At 49.4% G+C, this 15,806-nt stretch overlaps 1 protein-coding gene across 3 annotated transcripts; it reads left to right on the forward strand.

Annotated features, from left to right (window-relative positions):
• The first annotated feature begins 1,525 nt into the window (after positions 1-1,525).
• On the forward strand, positions 1,526-15,661 carry maml1 (mastermind-like transcriptional coactivator 1). 3 transcript variants are annotated; one of them, XM_030117767.1, is made up of 6 exons: positions 1,526-1,801; positions 2,433-2,972; positions 9,212-10,558; positions 11,645-11,881; positions 12,111-12,240; positions 13,542-15,661. In XM_030117767.1, exons 2-6 carry the CDS (start codon positions 2,595-2,597, stop codon positions 14,537-14,539), a joined length of 3,090 nt encoding a protein of 1,029 aa, XP_029973627.1. In that variant the 5' UTR covers positions 1,526-1,801; positions 2,433-2,594; the 3' UTR covers positions 14,540-15,661. The 3 variants fall into 3 exon arrangements, with proteins under 3 accessions (XP_029973627.1, XP_029973628.1, XP_029973626.1); XM_030117768.1 differs by having other exon boundaries at positions 2,627-2,972; XM_030117766.1 differs by having other exon boundaries at positions 1,526-2,972.
• The last annotated feature ends 145 nt before the right edge of the window (positions 15,662-15,806 follow it).

Raw genomic sequence — 15,806 nt, forward strand, 5'->3', positions numbered from 1 at the left:
TGATGACAAATCTCGTCTCGTCTTGTATTTTTATCTCAGTGGAGGCAGACACGGACGGACAAGGCTTCTGTTTTTTTCGCTAACTGATAGGAGAGAATCTACTACATCGTGTGTGTGACGTTACAGTCGATTACAAGCTGAATTATGTGTTTGTGTGTGAACATCAGGAGATCTCCAGGTTTTCTTCTGAAATCATGTTGTGTGTCTGTCTCGTTCTGAGCTTGGCTCTGGATTGGCTGGCGGGTCAATGCCTCCCTCCCTGCTGTGGGCCAAGCTCCACCCGGTTGGGTTTGGCCGTTTGAGATTTGGTCGCGAAGGCCTCGCCCTCCTGTCCTCCGGCCTCGCTGAACACTATCTGCCGGTGAAACTTTCCAACTCTGTAACTGTCTTCTGCTCTTTGTCTCGTCGTGTTTGAACTGACGTTGGTTGGCGTGCTGCTGACGCACGCCACGGGACGGCCCAGCTCTGAAGAGAAATGCTGTGATGACGGAGCCCGACGTTTGTGTGTCAGTTGTCTGTATGTGTGTATGTTTGCGTGTGTGTGTGTGCGAGACGGACACACGGTCAACATTTGTTTTGATGAATAAAAAAGGCCAAAAGGAAACTGAATCCGAAGTTTCAGTGTTTTCATTCACTCACACATGCATCTGTAAATTGCATACAGACACAAACACTAATAGAAATTGTGACAGAAATGTTTATTTTATTAGACATATTCTTTTATATTATACCTTTCAATGTTCTGTCTTCTTGTGCTCTGTAAATTTCCATTTTGCTGAGTTTCATTATTGCAGAAATGACACTCGAAACTGTCCGCAGTGTCCTGATAAGAAAGGGATTCGCTGGACCAAGGACGTTCTCGTGACTTCCAGCACATACAGACTGTGGAAACATATCCAGATCAAGAATACAGTTTTCATACTCCTTTTTTGTGTCCCTACACCGATTGCATGTAAGGTAGAAACTATCAATGTGGCTTTTTCAAATGTCCTTTTTGTCACAGTGCTTCTTTGGCTACTTTGCTTTCTTTCAGTTGCATTTGAAGTGATCTGTATATTTCTATTGCCATTTTTAAATTTTCAGTTTTGCTGTTGTCCCCTAAGTTGTATTCCAATAGGTAATCTGAAGGGCCGTCTTTATAATAAACATTTATTTTCAGCTGGATTTTTGTCATTAAATCAAAATAGTTTAATTTTTCAGTCGGTTTCCTGTTGTTTTTTAAACCTAAAGGCTTCTAATTATTAGTTGTAAAGTGCATACTTGATGTAATGTTTATGTTTGTAACTATTATCATTAAATTCAATATTTATCAACAAAATACATAGTAGGTTCCTTCTTATTGGTCCACTTTTCCAGTGTAGGGGCGGGTGCTGTCTTCTGAGTGGACAATTTTCGTGTCAGTTAAATCCAGACCTGGCATTTGTTTCTGATTGGCTTTGCCAAGCTGTCAGTCACTAATGGGGCGGGACCAGGGACATTCCTCCTGTCTGTCGTGGAAAAAAAAAAGAGAAAGTCTCCAAGATGGCGGCGTAGACCTGCCTGTTCGCTGGTAACAATAGAAGCAGCTCGCAGGGACTCAGCCAGCCCGTTCTCCCCGACAAACCCCGCTCCGGCTCGGCCACGGGGAGGACGATCCGCGGGGGCGATTCGGGAGGAAAATAGTTCCAGTATGACGGTTCATTTAGGCGTTTGAGGCTAGTCGTTAGCCCCCCCTAACACGGCGTTAGCAGCTAGCGGCTAACCGGAGGAGGATCAGCTGTTTGTGGACAGATGCTGTAGGAAGAGTCGGAGCACTTTCACAGTAAGTGGATTTAACACATAACCGCGCTGCTCGCGTTTAAAAGCACAGTTTTAGCCTCAAGATTCACCCTCCTGAAGTTTCAAAAGTTTTGAATTAAAAGTTAGTTGAAGCAGCCAAGTTGTTAGCCAGACAGCTAGCTCCTGCTAACCGAGCTAACTCCCGACGCTCCAGCCGAATAAAGTTTGAGACAAGTTGGAGAGCTGCGAGGAGGCTCGGACATCCCCGCAGCATCTCCTCCGGGGGCCGGGGAGCGGAGCCCCGCGGGGGCCAGCGGAGCCAGCGGCCGGTGTCACCCCGCACCACCGCAGCCTGCTGGTAACGGCAGCTCCGGGGACGTTTCCAGGAGTTTGGGCTTGGAGTGGAGGAATGCGCCGTGAGTTCACCGAGCCCACGGGAGTTAGTTTGATTAGCGACGCCGGCTCTCATTGACGCCGAGGCGGATGAAGGGGCGCAGGATTTGGCCACTTTTCGGGGTTAAATGGCAGTTTGCAGTTAGATTTTAAGGAGAAATCAAGTGGCTCCAGCAGCTTTGCTTTTACACGGCGACTCAAACGAGCTGGCGGTTCTTATCATGTTGGCTTCAAATGAGTAAATTCAGGAGGCTTGATGGTGAAATTCTCCTCTCCGGCAGTGAGTGCCGCGGTGACTGAAGGCCATTAGCAAGACAAAGGTCGCCTCCATGGAGCCAGCACAGGAGGCTTTGTAAAGGGCGAGGGGGGGGTGAAAAAGAGCCAGATTCAGCATTTTTTATGGACGAAACCTGAGCCGGGAGTTTTACTACAAGTCTTTATTGATGATGGCGGATTTTGTTACACCGCGACACAGCGCGGTGATGGAGAGGCTCCGCCGGAGGATCGAGCTCTTTCGGCAGCATCACAACAGCTGCGAGAGCCGCTACGAGAGCGCGACGCTGGAGCGGCTGGAGCTGGAGCGGCAGCAGACCTTCGCCCTGCACCAGCGCTGCCTGCAGGCCAAGGCCAAGCGCTCCAACAAGCACCGGCAGCCCCAGCCCAGCGGCGGCGGCGGAGGAGGAGGAGCAGAGCAGGCCGGCCAGAGAGCGCCCGGAGCCGGCGGCGGAGCAGGAGGAGGAGGCGGCGGAGCAGGGAGCGGGGAGCACGGGGAGAGCGGAGGGACGGCGGCGGAGCAGAGCCGGAACAGCACGCTGATAGCGGTGAGGGAGACCCCCCCCCCCCCCCCCCCCCCCCCACACACACACACACACACACACACACATATATACACACTAGGTTGGATGTTAGAACAACACACACTCGGACACAGACCAGGCTGGATGTCAGAACACAACACACACTCACGGTGTGTTAGTTGTAGTACAGGAGGAACGACAGCAGCAAAGTGACTGACTCACAGCAGGCTGGATGTGACTTCGTAAACAAACAGACTGAACGTTAAGAAGTCAGGCTGCAGAAAGCCACTGTAGTCTGTGTGTCTGCAGGATAAACACATGAGAAGTCACAAACACACCATCAGGCTGAGGTATCAGAGATAAACAAACAGCAGTGACAGCTGGAGCAGCTCATACACGCACGGTATAAACATGTTTTTCACACTAGTGTCACATCATTTTTAATAAGAGTGTGGCAGGTAGTATCATTTACACTGTGCAGCCCTCGGAGATGCTAACATACCGAAATATATTTGTAATTGTCACAGTTATCACTGTCTTACGATGTGCTGCCTATGTCGTGACAGTGATTTCGAAGTGCAGGTGTTGCAGTACTACTGTTTGTATTGATGATAATGGCAAAAATGTGACATTTAAGGTTGCATTGACAAGTGAAAAACATTCCTAACAATTATAAATCATTTGTTTCCTAAGCTTTGAAGTGACATTAACTCAGGTTTAGAGTGTGGGTGAAACAGTGTTATAACGCTGAATGTTATGTGCAAGTGACAATATGAGCAACAGTTGGTGTTTAGGATGCAGTAATACTTTATTTGCTTTAAATGATATAACTTGGAATATCTTGGATATCATTTGCAGTGCTTGTTGCTGTAGTTCTCTTCAGTTCCTATCGAAGCAATCACAGCAGAGCATCAAACACAGCGGATCAGAACAGTAGCAGGTTGACGGATGTAATGTTTTTTAATTTGACTTTTGTCAATACAGATAATGTCATTAAGACACATGTTCTTATCTACAAGAGAACACACATTACACAAGCCTACATAAGCATGCAGAAAAGTGGGATGGGAGTGTGGATAATGTCATGTGCAGCAATTTCTTTGTTTTATGCTTATTACAAGTGACGATAAACCTTGCTGCAGGTGTACAGTTTGTGTGCATTTCATATCTCTGATCGTCGTTTCCATATTGAGCCACCTCAGACCTCCTTTAAGTGCCTTGTTTTACCAGGTATGGGAGTCTTTCCCAGTTGCTCATGAACTGTTGCTGTGACCAGCAGTATTCCTGAAGCTTTTCTTTCACGATGCTGCTGTCATGTGTCTAGTGGTTGTTTTTGAGCAGTCTGTGGATGTGCTGGTAGGGAACCTCAGCGAGGTCCTGCAGGTCGGCTCAGGTGAAGCTGCTCCTCGCAGTGACAGGTGTGATGTGTTGTGGCTTTGCCGTCTGGATAACGGCTCTCCATCAGATGTCCCAATCTCAACCTGCTGTGACCTTTCACCTCCTCTTCATCTCCAGGCGACATCACTGAAATCCTTCAGTTTAACCACAACTTAAAACAGTGAAATTCTCCTGGTGTTTGGGTTGATCACCAGTAAACTCAAATATTCCAAAATTTTACAATTTTTTTGCTTAGAAATCATAGAAATAAAAAAACAAAATGTGATTCATTGTAAGAACGAATGTTTTTACTGGACATCAACATTATAACATTTAATTAATAAAAATACCAGAAATGCTTCACTTTTTTGTAGGAATAACACATAACTAAATCTGAAAATGTTTGTAAAAGTAACAGCCTACTGCAACGTTCATCCATGAAAGAGTTCATCTGAAAGAAATTAGATTTCAATCAATAAGTAACACTGAACGGTGAATTTTAATGTAACTCTTGTGCATGTGATTCTTTATTCTGCAGGCTGACTAATCTCAGTTTTCCTCTGAAAAGTCACAACAAAACACTGAGTGACTCGCCTTCAGAGATAAATAACAGACTTAAGCCAGCAGTTTGGAACCTGCTGTGGTTTTTAGTCCAGTTCTGACATTTTGAAGAAGCAGGAATGACTAAACTGAAGCCTTCACAGTTGATTTGTAAAACCAGCGGTTGTTAACAAAGTTACCACACTGCATGTGCAGTTATTGTAAACACGTTAGCATCTACAGCTCCCGTAGACAGGTACTTTAAATCTTTTATTGATCCAAATCTTGAGCAGAATGGATGTCCTCTGGAGGATCTCAGAGTCTTTAAGAAGTTATAAGAATCCTTTTAAAGGCTTTAGTGTCGGTGGAGGACATTTAGGGTCATTCAAGGGAATCTGATGGTCAATAACAAGTCTGTCAGCAGCTTTTAAGAGGGTCTGATTTCCACTGATGACAATTAAGACTGACTTCAGGATCTTTAAAGACCGTGTTAATGTTCTCAAGTAATTCTGGCTGATAGTCCCAAGTTTCTGAAGATCTTCTCAAGGATCTTGTTCATCGCTGCAGAACTTCTGATGACAGATTTTAAGTAAATGTGGAAGAGATTATGAACCCTTTTGACGAGATCTGATGGCCACCAGTGAGCTTTCATTGTTTCTATGATGCGTTTCAGCTCGAGTGGAGGTTTCTAAAGGTTATGGAGGCATTTTGACCAGAAACCATCCAGGCTTTGATGACCACAGAAGAGAATCCACTAACTGGAGGAGATTTTGTTGGCTGCTTGAGGCAGTATTTAATGGGTCTGAAAAGATTTACAAAGAATCCTTTAGATGTAGCTCAGCAAAGTTCAGTCTAAAAGGTCATTCACAAATGGTCTTGAGTCCTCCCAAGTAGTTTTTATAGCTCTTTTTGAGACTTGATGTAGAATTAAGTTGGTTCTAGCTTTAACTTTGAAACTTGTGTTAAAAAAAAAAAAAGTCTTCATATTTCTGTTGAACTCAGCAACCTCTCTGACTTGTCTCCTGAACTCATGAGTTCGGTGGTGAGCGGCCGTGCCGCTGTGGTGGAGGCTCCTGTTTATTTACCCCGGATATTAAATGGAAGTGGTGGCAGCAGAAACTCGCTCAGGCCTGAGTTAGAACTGGGTTTGTTTCTCAAACTTTTTGTGTGGAGTCCAGAGAGGTGAGTCAGTGAGCAGAAACCCTCTCCCCCCCGGTCCACTGACTCATCGCTCTGTTTGTTGGTCCTGAATGACAAACACCGAGGGGGCGGGGCCAGAGCACAGCTGCACTCCCATTGGCTCGCCCTGATGTCAGCAGTGGCGTCACTGGTGATGAATCTGCTTGAAAATGTGGTTTGAACTACCGACTCACTAAAACAATGCCATCGTACTGAGGCGCTCACCTGGCTACGTCTTGTTTTTGATCATGTGCTCCGCAGTGCTGATTGTAGACAAAGAGAGCGACAGTGAACATTGTGAAAATACCAGAAGTGCTCGGTAAGAATTCCAGCTTGAAGACATTGAGCGGCGCTGACATAAACACAGCAGATATTTAGGATTTTTGTGGCGAAGCAGGAGCCAAAAGTTCAGGATGAATCACGGCGAAGAGCTCAGTTATCTGCCTGCTGGGCGTCACGTCAAAATGCCTCAGCCATAACAAAGACTCCCCTCTTCAGCCTTGGACCCACGCAGCATCCTGCACAAATAACTAGCTCCAGTTGGAATCACTGTGAAATGTGCTGTGATGTGTGTGAATGTTACCTTACAGAAAGAGAGGAAGTCACCAGCGTGTCTGTCGCGGAGAAAAGCCTGGAAGTTACTCAGTTAAGACTGTTGTTCTGACAGCATGTGTCTCAAACTCGGTCACATGACAGCGGTGCTGGTAATCGCTGGAAACGTTTTGAAAACACTCCGACTGCATCTCGATGAGAACTGAGTGACAATGCAGTTAATCTGAAATGCTGCTGTTTAACGTGTGCAGCACGGTTCTGCTGCACATGGTCAGGAGATGGACTGTGAGAACAGTTTTCTTCCAGAGCGTCGTGACTCCCGGTCCAGATTCTCTGGAAACTTGCTAGTTTTACCGTAATAACAACCCAACTTGTTCGTCTGTCCCTGAAACCCCGTTGCCACATGTGTGGTTTCATTAAGAAAACGACCAGCAGCAGCCACTGGTGGCCCAGCATGGAAACTGCATATTTTCAGTGTTTCTGCTGTCTCTGTGGAAACGGACATAGTTTTCAAAATATTGTGAAACTTGCCTGCGAGGTGAACACAAAACAGATGCGTTTTCATTTGAAATGAAACAGGGTCTTGCGTTTAGTGTATTTTCTAACGGCAGTAGTAGCGTTAGTCCGAATTAACATGATGTCCCTACAGAAGTTTACAAGCTACAAACTGGTTGAAATTATTAGATTTGGATGTTTGTTTGTTTTTCTCAGTTTTGGTCAGTGATGGTAGAAAGTTTGACTGAAGTTGTATTTAAAGTAGTGACTTTTGATGAAGTAAAATGTGAAGCGGACAGAGTAGTTATTTGTAAGTTTTTGTTTGGTTACTGTTGGATTAGTAGTTTGATTGGGAGCTTGTTGCTTCATGGACTCGGATACCCATAATCCTGTGGTGCAGCAGACCTCCTCCCATCAGATTTGTCGCCATGGTGACACAGAGGCGTGGTCAAACCGGTATTTCAGGTTAAAGGAGGTCAAAGACGTTCAAAGAGATGCCGGTTTCATCTCCCTCTGCTCTCTTTGTACATCACTCTTCTCACGTTTTTTTTCTGTTATTTTACTCAACCTGAAGACTTGTTATTTTAACTAATTCAAAAGTTGTAAAGAAACTACAGCTTCAAGTGTTATTCTGGGTTGACTCAGTTTTTAAAATATCTTTCTTTTTCTAGTTGCAATCTGATGTGTAGAAAGCAGAATCAAACCCATGAGGCTAACGATGATTCCTGTTTGCTCTTGAGAATCATCAGCGTGATAAACTGAATAAATAAAGCTGCAGCAGTCAGAGCCGACTCTTCTGTCCAAATGTTTTAATGCTGCCATTTTGGCACCAGCCGTCTTAATCAGGAAATTCTCTGCATATTTTTTACAAGACGTCAGTTTTCTGCCTGCTCTGAAAGGATCGAACTTTGTGTCTCCTCTAACCTTTTTTTTTTTTTTTTTTAAGATGAAGAGCAAAGAGACGCTAGGCTAGAGAATGTGCTGCAGAGCATGATGAGAAAATCAATAGGAGAAAAATAAGTTCAAACAATTATAGATGAAAATGAACCTTAATTATGCAATAATGCAGTATGCACAATGAGTACAATGAAACTCGTTTGGTATTTATTTGTTCGTCGTTTACAACAGTGACACAACAAGAAAAATCTGAAAGGTTGAACTTTAGATGGAAATTTGCTTGTTCAAATAGCACGAATATTGTTGGGTTGATGTGGGAAACATAGTGTTCTAGTTCTCATCAAACATTGAAGTCTGAAATGTGGCTGCAGGGATGAAATACTGAGTTTCAAGGAAAACCTCCTTACTGGGAGACTTAGATGCCAAAAGTCAACATTCAAAACGTCTGTTGGTTTCTAAAATAGTTTATTTAAAGCGATGCAATCAGAAGAGATTGGATCATTGAAAATGGTGTCTATGTGTACCGTCTGGCTGTACCTGCCCGCCGCCTCTGGTGGAGGCAGTGCCAGCGATGGCGAGCCATCGGCGCAGCCGTGTGATCGTCAGCTGACGAGCCGGGCAGCAGCGAGGAGGAAGTTATGAGATCCGGTGGGCCGAGCTGCCTGCAGAGTGCGGCCGTCAGATCTGCTGACTGCACTGAGGAAGCTCTTTGTTGTCCCGTTATGTAACCGTGCCTGCAGCCCCGGAGCGGGGCAACTTTTTATTACCCCGACAGCTCGGTCAGCCGCTGCAGCGCCCCCTACAGCCAGCGCACTCTGTCTGCACACACTGAAATAGAAATGTCTCAGATCAACAGCTGGTACTCGGAACAAACAATCAAATCATTTCATGAGGAAAGATCTAAAATAAGATGAAGTGAAGTCATTCAACTGACTCTGGAGCGGTAGCTTTTTATATATACATTCAATGAACAGTTATTTCTTTATTCTTGACAGCAAGGATTTTATCTTTGTACAGGTAATAATCTTCAGCACTGCTTTATCAAGGTCAATGTGACAACATGTGGAGAAAGAAACAACTTTGTTGTGTAAACGAGGTTTTAGACGTCCTTCACTGAGCTGAAGAGGAGCTTCATGTTTCGCCGTCAGGGGTCCGATCGTGGCCGCAGTGCTTGACAGACGTGTGACAGTTGATGCGATCTCGTTGTTTGCTTGTCCCTCCAGCTGCAGGAGACGGTGAAGAGGAAACTGGAGAGTGCCAGTTCTCCACTGGGCAGAGATCAGGTCAACGGTTACGGCGACGGCTTCCCCCCCAACAAGAAGGCCTGTCTGGACAACGGCACGGCCAACGGCTCCCCGCTCGACTCCAAGCTCGGCATCAGCGACGCCCTGACCTCCAACGGCAGCCACGGGCCGGCGGGCGAGGGCGCGGACGGCGGCGTCGATCCCGGTTCGGACTTCCACCGGAAGGAGATGAAGCAGGAGCCGGACGACATCCTGCCCATCGTGCCGCCGTCCGGCGGGGGAAACAACAGCCTGTTCCCGGACCTGAACGAGCAGGAGTGGACGGAGCTGATGGAGGAGCTCAACTGCTCCGTGGTCTACGAGGACATCCAGGACATTTTCAACGACGGCTTTGCCGACCGGAAAGACCCTCTGGAGCTGGCGGCAACTCCTGGCGGGGGAGGAGCCGGGGGAGGGGCGGCGGGCGGGGGAGGCCAGTCGTCTCAGAGTCTGCTCCCGCCGGATCTGGCCAATGTGAAGGCGGAGTTCTCTCCGGCGTCGGCGGTCTTCGAGCAGGACTCTCGCACCGGCTCCCCTCACGTCCGGTCCACGCCCTCCGGCCCCCCTCCCCCTCACCCCACCAGCTCTCCGGTGGCCTCCTCGTCCGCCTCCTCCCCGGCCCTCCCCCCGTCGCAGACGGCCGCCCCCCCTCGGCAGCTCCAGGCCCCCCCGAACCACCTGCTCCCCCCGGGGCCCAAAGACCTGTCCCCCGCCCAGCAGCTGCAGCAGCTGGCCGCCCAGCAGCAGAGAGCCCAGCACCTCCACGGCCAGATGCAGCACAAGCCCCCCCAGCCGGGGGCCAAGTTCCACAACCAGGGGCCCCATGCCCACCCTCCACCGTGGCCCCAGATGGCCAACGCCTCTCAGAGCCCACTAGGGGGCGCGTTTGGTATGGACAAACCCACGAGCCCCTCCCTGTACCCGCCGGAGTTCAACCCCGGCGGTCAGAAGCAGCTGCTGATGCAGGGCCAGCCCAACAAGGGCTCCCCCAAGGCGGGGGCCGGCGGCTACATGCCGGGGCCCGCCGGGCATCCCAACATGCTGGGACACCTCGCGTCCGGGCCCCCCCTCAGCCACCCGCCGGCGGCCGCGGCCCAGGCCCCCAACGCCATGCTGACCCTCAACAACACCAAACCTCTGTCGCACTTTGAGGCGGGACCGGGCCCCCCGCGGCCCCCCAACACCCAGAGCCAGAATAAAGCCGCCCTGCTGTCTCTGCTCCGACAACAGCAGCAGATCAAACAGAAGAACAGCATGAGCTTCAGGCAGCACATCCCACACACACAGGTAAGACACACACACACACACAGATGTAGCAGGCCTACACACTCTTAAGTACTTTAACTTTGAAACGACTTCTTGAATTCTGACTCGGCTGTTGTAACGCCGACAGGAGGAGAGGTGGAGGGAGCTGTGACAGAGCAGCCTTTCATATCGTCTCGTCTCTGTGTATTTAAATTTAGCCGCTCCCGCCTGTATTTTTCCACCCTGTTGCTGCTCTTCACACGTCATTATATCCCCGGCTGATCGCTGACTTCTCCTCACGGATCAGCCTCGGCAGTCCTGGGAATACTCCTGAAGCACAAAGGATAAAATCATGTTTCACAGAGCGCCACCCTCAGTCCGAACACGGCACTTTCGGTTTCCTGTCAGTCACATTGTATTTCCACGCTGCAGCCTGTAGAGGGCAGCAGCAAGCTTTTAGAAGCACAATTGTTTGAATTGCTGTAAAAAGAAAAGATTTGGTTGATTTTGTGTTGAAACGGCTGCAGAATTGTTCTCCTGAATATTTTCTCTGAAAATGAAGTGTTGAATTTCTGAAGTATTTACTGATGCACAAACATTCAGGGTCATTTGAAAATTCCAAACTATATGAACATTTCTGTTTCAGTCCATAAAGAGTCTGGAGGAAAAAGGAAAAAATCAGAACCAACTCGAATTCAGACCGGTCTTGGTGTAAAACCCGACCCAAACCTGTTTAACTTCAGAACCAAACAAAATCCAAATCAAGCCGATGTACAGAATCATGTTATTGCCTCATCTGCTCCTGAAAATCTGTCATAGAAAAGTAGTGGATTTTCAGGGATTTCCAGCCCGTAATGACAGTTGGAAAAAGCAGAAGTTCAATCAGGCTGAAGCGCACGTTCCAGCATCTCAGTGGAAACTAAATATTCTGAAAGGCTGGTAAATGTCAGATAATCTAGGAAACTATCAACTTTTTCTCTCAGGCCTGAGGAGCCTCGTGATCATGTGCAGACTGATCTGTAGTTGGCGTGTAGCGAGTGTGTGTGTGTTCCAGTCTGGCCTGTTGGCGGCGTGTAGCTGTGTGAAACTCCAAGCCTTCACCTCTCCGTCGCCGTTCTCCTCAAACAGGACCAGAACACCTTCTCATCTCCCTCCCACGGCCCCACCAACGCCATGACGTCCGCGCCGGGGAACAACGCCATGGCGGCCCAGCCAGGGGTGAACGCCATGGCCGGTAACCATGGTAACGCTGCCTACATGAACAGCGCGGCGGTGGCGGCGGCACTGAAGCAGCAGCAGCAGCAGCAGATCCTGGAGCAGCAGAAGCAGCAGTACATGCAGAGGCAGCAGCTGATGGCTGAACAGGTAACACACAAACCTTCAGCCAGAACATTAAGACCACCACAGGCGGAGCTCTGTGCCATGGCACCTGTGGGACGGTCGGGGAACGCCGAGCACGAGTGGAAATGAAGAGCTGATTGTTTCCTTCATGGGACAGCAGAGGGAGCTGCTGTGTCAGAATTCCTGCAGAAGCCTGAGTTGTGCAGCTCCTCCCCTTGGTGGTACTCAGGTGTGTGTGTTTGTGTGCGCGCAGGAGAAGCAGCGTCAGCAGGACCAGCAGCTGCAGCGACACCTAACCCGACCGCCGCCTCAGTACCAGGACCAGCAGGGACCGCCGACCAATCAGAATCCCTTCCCACAGCAGCAAGTCAACCAGTTTACAGGTGAGAGTACATGTGCAGTAAGGGTTTAGTAACATCTGGATAAACAACACCAACATCAGAGTGTGTGTGTGTGTGCTGCTCACTCTTTCAACGGTACATTCACTACATGATCATCTGCATCAGCAAACACTGATTTCCCTGCAGTACATGTTTGACAAGGAACCACAGCTGAGAGTCTGTTAGGAGTCTGAATGTTTGCATGCACACACACACACACACACACACACACACACACACACACACACACACACACACACACACACACACACACCCCAACAACTGGCATGCAAACTACAGTGATCATTATCTTCTGTGGAAATAAATTCGCACTGTAATAATCCTGTGTCTCCAGTTTCATAACAGTTAAATTTTAAATATATACATATATATATATATATATATATGAAGTTGATGTCATTAACAAATTAAAGACCCGCTCTCCACTTAAAGCTAGGGTTGGCAATTTGAATGAGATACATTTTTTTAAATACTGGTTAAAATTATCTTTATGACTCGATGGGAAGCAATTCATGGCGTGTTCTTAAAGTAGTTTGGAAAATATCCGCTACCTACAGCAGGAGTAAAACAGGAAAAAAAGAAACCAATAGTATTGCCGGGACACCTCTTTTTTAAACCAATCAAATCCCTTCGCCGTTCGACCTGCCCCCTGCGCGTACGTGTCAATGGCGTGCACTGACCCTGGTTCAGTGTGCGCGTAGAAGGACGGAGCGTCGTTGCAGAACGGCGGAGAAGAGTGTTTGGGGGTTTACTTACCGTTGAGTGCGCCATAACTTGGCGTAGTGCAAATAAAGAAAAACGAAGAAACAAAGCGCTGAAGACAGGTTACGCCAGGGACGCACTGGACGCGGAAGCGCGGAACGTCTCCGCGTCTCCGCTCCCAACGGAGCTCCTCCAATGGGGTGGGAGCTGGGCGGAGCCTTGGGGAGATGCTACATTCGTGCTACATGCTAGTTTTCCAAGATCGCCAACCCTAGCTTTAAGCATCACAAGTCAATTATCTCAGTTCCATGAAAAAGTTATCATGACAAAATTAAGTTGTTTGGTGATTTTAAGTCTCTTCTTGCAGTTTGAAGACATATTGACATGTCATACGTGACTTTCTCGTCCTCTTCAAACGTTTTAACGTTTTAACAAACCCATATGTATTTTGTAATTGTGAAGCGGATTCAGAAATGCCTTCAAATGAGTGAATGTTCATACACAAGTTCTTTCTCAAGAGAATATTTGAGTTTTTATCTTCTCAGATAATTATTCTAAAACATTTTCTTCTTGCTTCACAGCTTCCTCTCAGCCAATGGGCAGCGTGGGCTCCATGGGAGGCCCCGCCCCCGGCTCCCGCATGTTTCCTCAGAACCAAGGCATGATGGGAATGAACATGGGTCAAGGCGGCGGAGCCCCGACCCCGGCGGCGAGCCAGGCGGACATGAGTCTGGCGTCGTGCGGCGGCGGAGGGGGCGGAGCCGGCGTGGACGTCCTCTACAACAACATGAACATGCACCCGAACCACGCGGCCCACCCACCGCAGCCCGGCATGCAGCGGCAGCAGCTGGGCGCCATGAGCGCCCCCTACAGACAGAACCTGATGGCTCAGCAGCAGCACCTGAAGGCGCAGCCCAACGCCGCCATGCTGAAGCAGCAGCAGCAGCAGCTGGCCGCCGCCGCCGCCGCCACTCGCATGCCGGGCTCCATGCAGGGCGGCATGGGCGCCATGCCCGGCGCCATGCAGAGCGGCCAGAGCGCCGCCGCCTGGCAGCAGCAGCTCGCTGGCCAGCCGCCCTCCACCAACGCCTTCAGCACCCCGCCCAACGCCTTCCACATGCAGCAGCAGACCCGCATCGCCAAGATGCCCACTGGCTCCGCCCCCTTCGGGCCCAGCCCCGGGGTGCGCCCGATGGGAGGCCTGAACCCCGGACAGCAGATGATGCACACGAACATGGCGGCCGCCCAGCAGAGGGTGCCGCCGAACCCGCAGACACTGGGCCAGCCCATGGCCAATCAGCAGCAGGCGCAGCAGCAGCAGGCCAATCAGAGCCAGGCCGTGCTGTCCGACCTGGCGGCGTTCGGACAGCCGCAGGGCAACGGTCGCCAGGGCCTGCAGTGTAACCAAGGCTACCAGGTGAGCAGGACGGCCGGCCAGCAGCAGCAGGTGTCGTTCGGGTACAACGCGGCGGCGGGAAGCTTCGCCGCCGAGAGCGACCTGGTGGACTCGCTGCTGAAGGGCCAGAGCACGCAGGAGTGGATGGCCGACCTGGACGAACTGCTCGCCAGCCACCACTAGTCCAGCGCCGCCCGACGGGACGGGAACGCGCCTCAGACGGCTTCAGAGCGACGGCCGGCTCCGGCTGCGGGTCCCGGTCGGCTCATTTCCATACTTTCAGGAAAAGTATTAGAATCATGCAAATGAGCGAAACAACCGGGCTCCTGTTGTTCAGGAAAACAAGCCGCTGTCCACCGTTTGTTTTAGCAGCGTGGTCGGCTGCGTGTTCCGTCAGCCGCGTCGTTCATCACACGCTTTCTTCCAGTGTCTCACTTCCAGCTCAGCTCTTTTTTTAATCAGTGAACAAGCGGTCATCCTGGTCCTGCAGCAGGTGAATCAGCCTCAGAAGAGCCGCTCCCTAAACTCCCAGCTGTTAGTTTCTGCTCAGTTTAGGCAGCATGTTGCATTGTGTCCACATGGTTCTCGCGTCGGATGTTACGACTGTTCGTGGCGTGGAGTGGATTCAGCCCGTCTGTCCCGTTCAGCCGTTAGCCGGGCGAGTGATTTTGGGCCATCCTGTTTTAAGGAGGAGCTTCAGCCCGGTGGTTCCATGTTTTGGGGGTTTTGGAGTCTGGCCCTGGTTCTTCCACTGAGGTCCCGGTGCGAGCCGCTCCCTGCCGAGGGCGGAGCTTCAGCCAGGTCAAGTTAAGTTATAACCTGAATCTGGGCGCTCCATGTTCAGGCGGCGCTTCAGGTCAGTTCCCCCAGTTGAAGGTCAATAGTTGACCTCCGGTCCGGTTGGCCCCGTTCCGGAGTCTGTGACCCCGCTTCCTGTCGGAGGCGGGGCTTCGGCCTGCTCGCCGTGTCGGAGGCAGAGTCTGACTGCGCGGCAGAGCGCCGCCCAGTCGTCTATCTACTGTACTGTTTTTGACTTTTTGTTTGTGTCTATTTTATTTGTGAGGTTCTTGTTGCGAAGCGACGGCTCGGCCCAGCGTTCAGCCTCGCTCCACCTCTGGGGTTTTCTGGGTCTGACTGTGTAAATGTCTATAAATATATTTTTTGTATGTATGCCTTTCCTAATGATCTGGAGAAGATAGATGTTATTTTTATATATTGCAGCGGATTTTTTGTAAGTATTTTATACTTTTGATATGGTTCTCTGTAAAACAAGAGTATTATGTAAATATAGTTCTTTAGAAACAAGAAGCTGTCTGAGTTTTTCTTTCAATCTGCAGGAAACATTCACTGAACTGCATTAAGGAAAAGAGAATCTTCTTCCAGCAGATCGTTCAATAACCTGGTTACCAGTAAACCGAAGACTGACTCTTTACCTGGCGGAGCTGAGTGA

This window comes from Salarias fasciatus, chromosome 2 (genome assembly GCF_902148845.1).
Source record: "Salarias fasciatus chromosome 2, fSalaFa1.1, whole genome shotgun sequence".
Taxonomy (NCBI): domain Eukaryota; kingdom Metazoa; phylum Chordata; class Actinopteri; order Blenniiformes; family Blenniidae; genus Salarias; species Salarias fasciatus.

Coding starts and splice junctions, on each gene's coding strand:
- maml1 (XM_030117766.1), top strand. CDS start 2,595: ATGATGGCGGATTTTGTTACACCGCGACACAGCGCGGTGATGGAGAGG. Junction 2,973..9,211: donor GGAACAGCACGCTGATAGCG/GTGAGGGAGACC, acceptor TTGTCCCTCCAG/CTGCAGGAGACGGTGAAGAG. Junction 11,882..12,110: donor AGCAGCTGATGGCTGAACAG/GTAACACACAAA, acceptor GTGTGCGCGCAG/GAGAAGCAGCGTCAGCAGGA.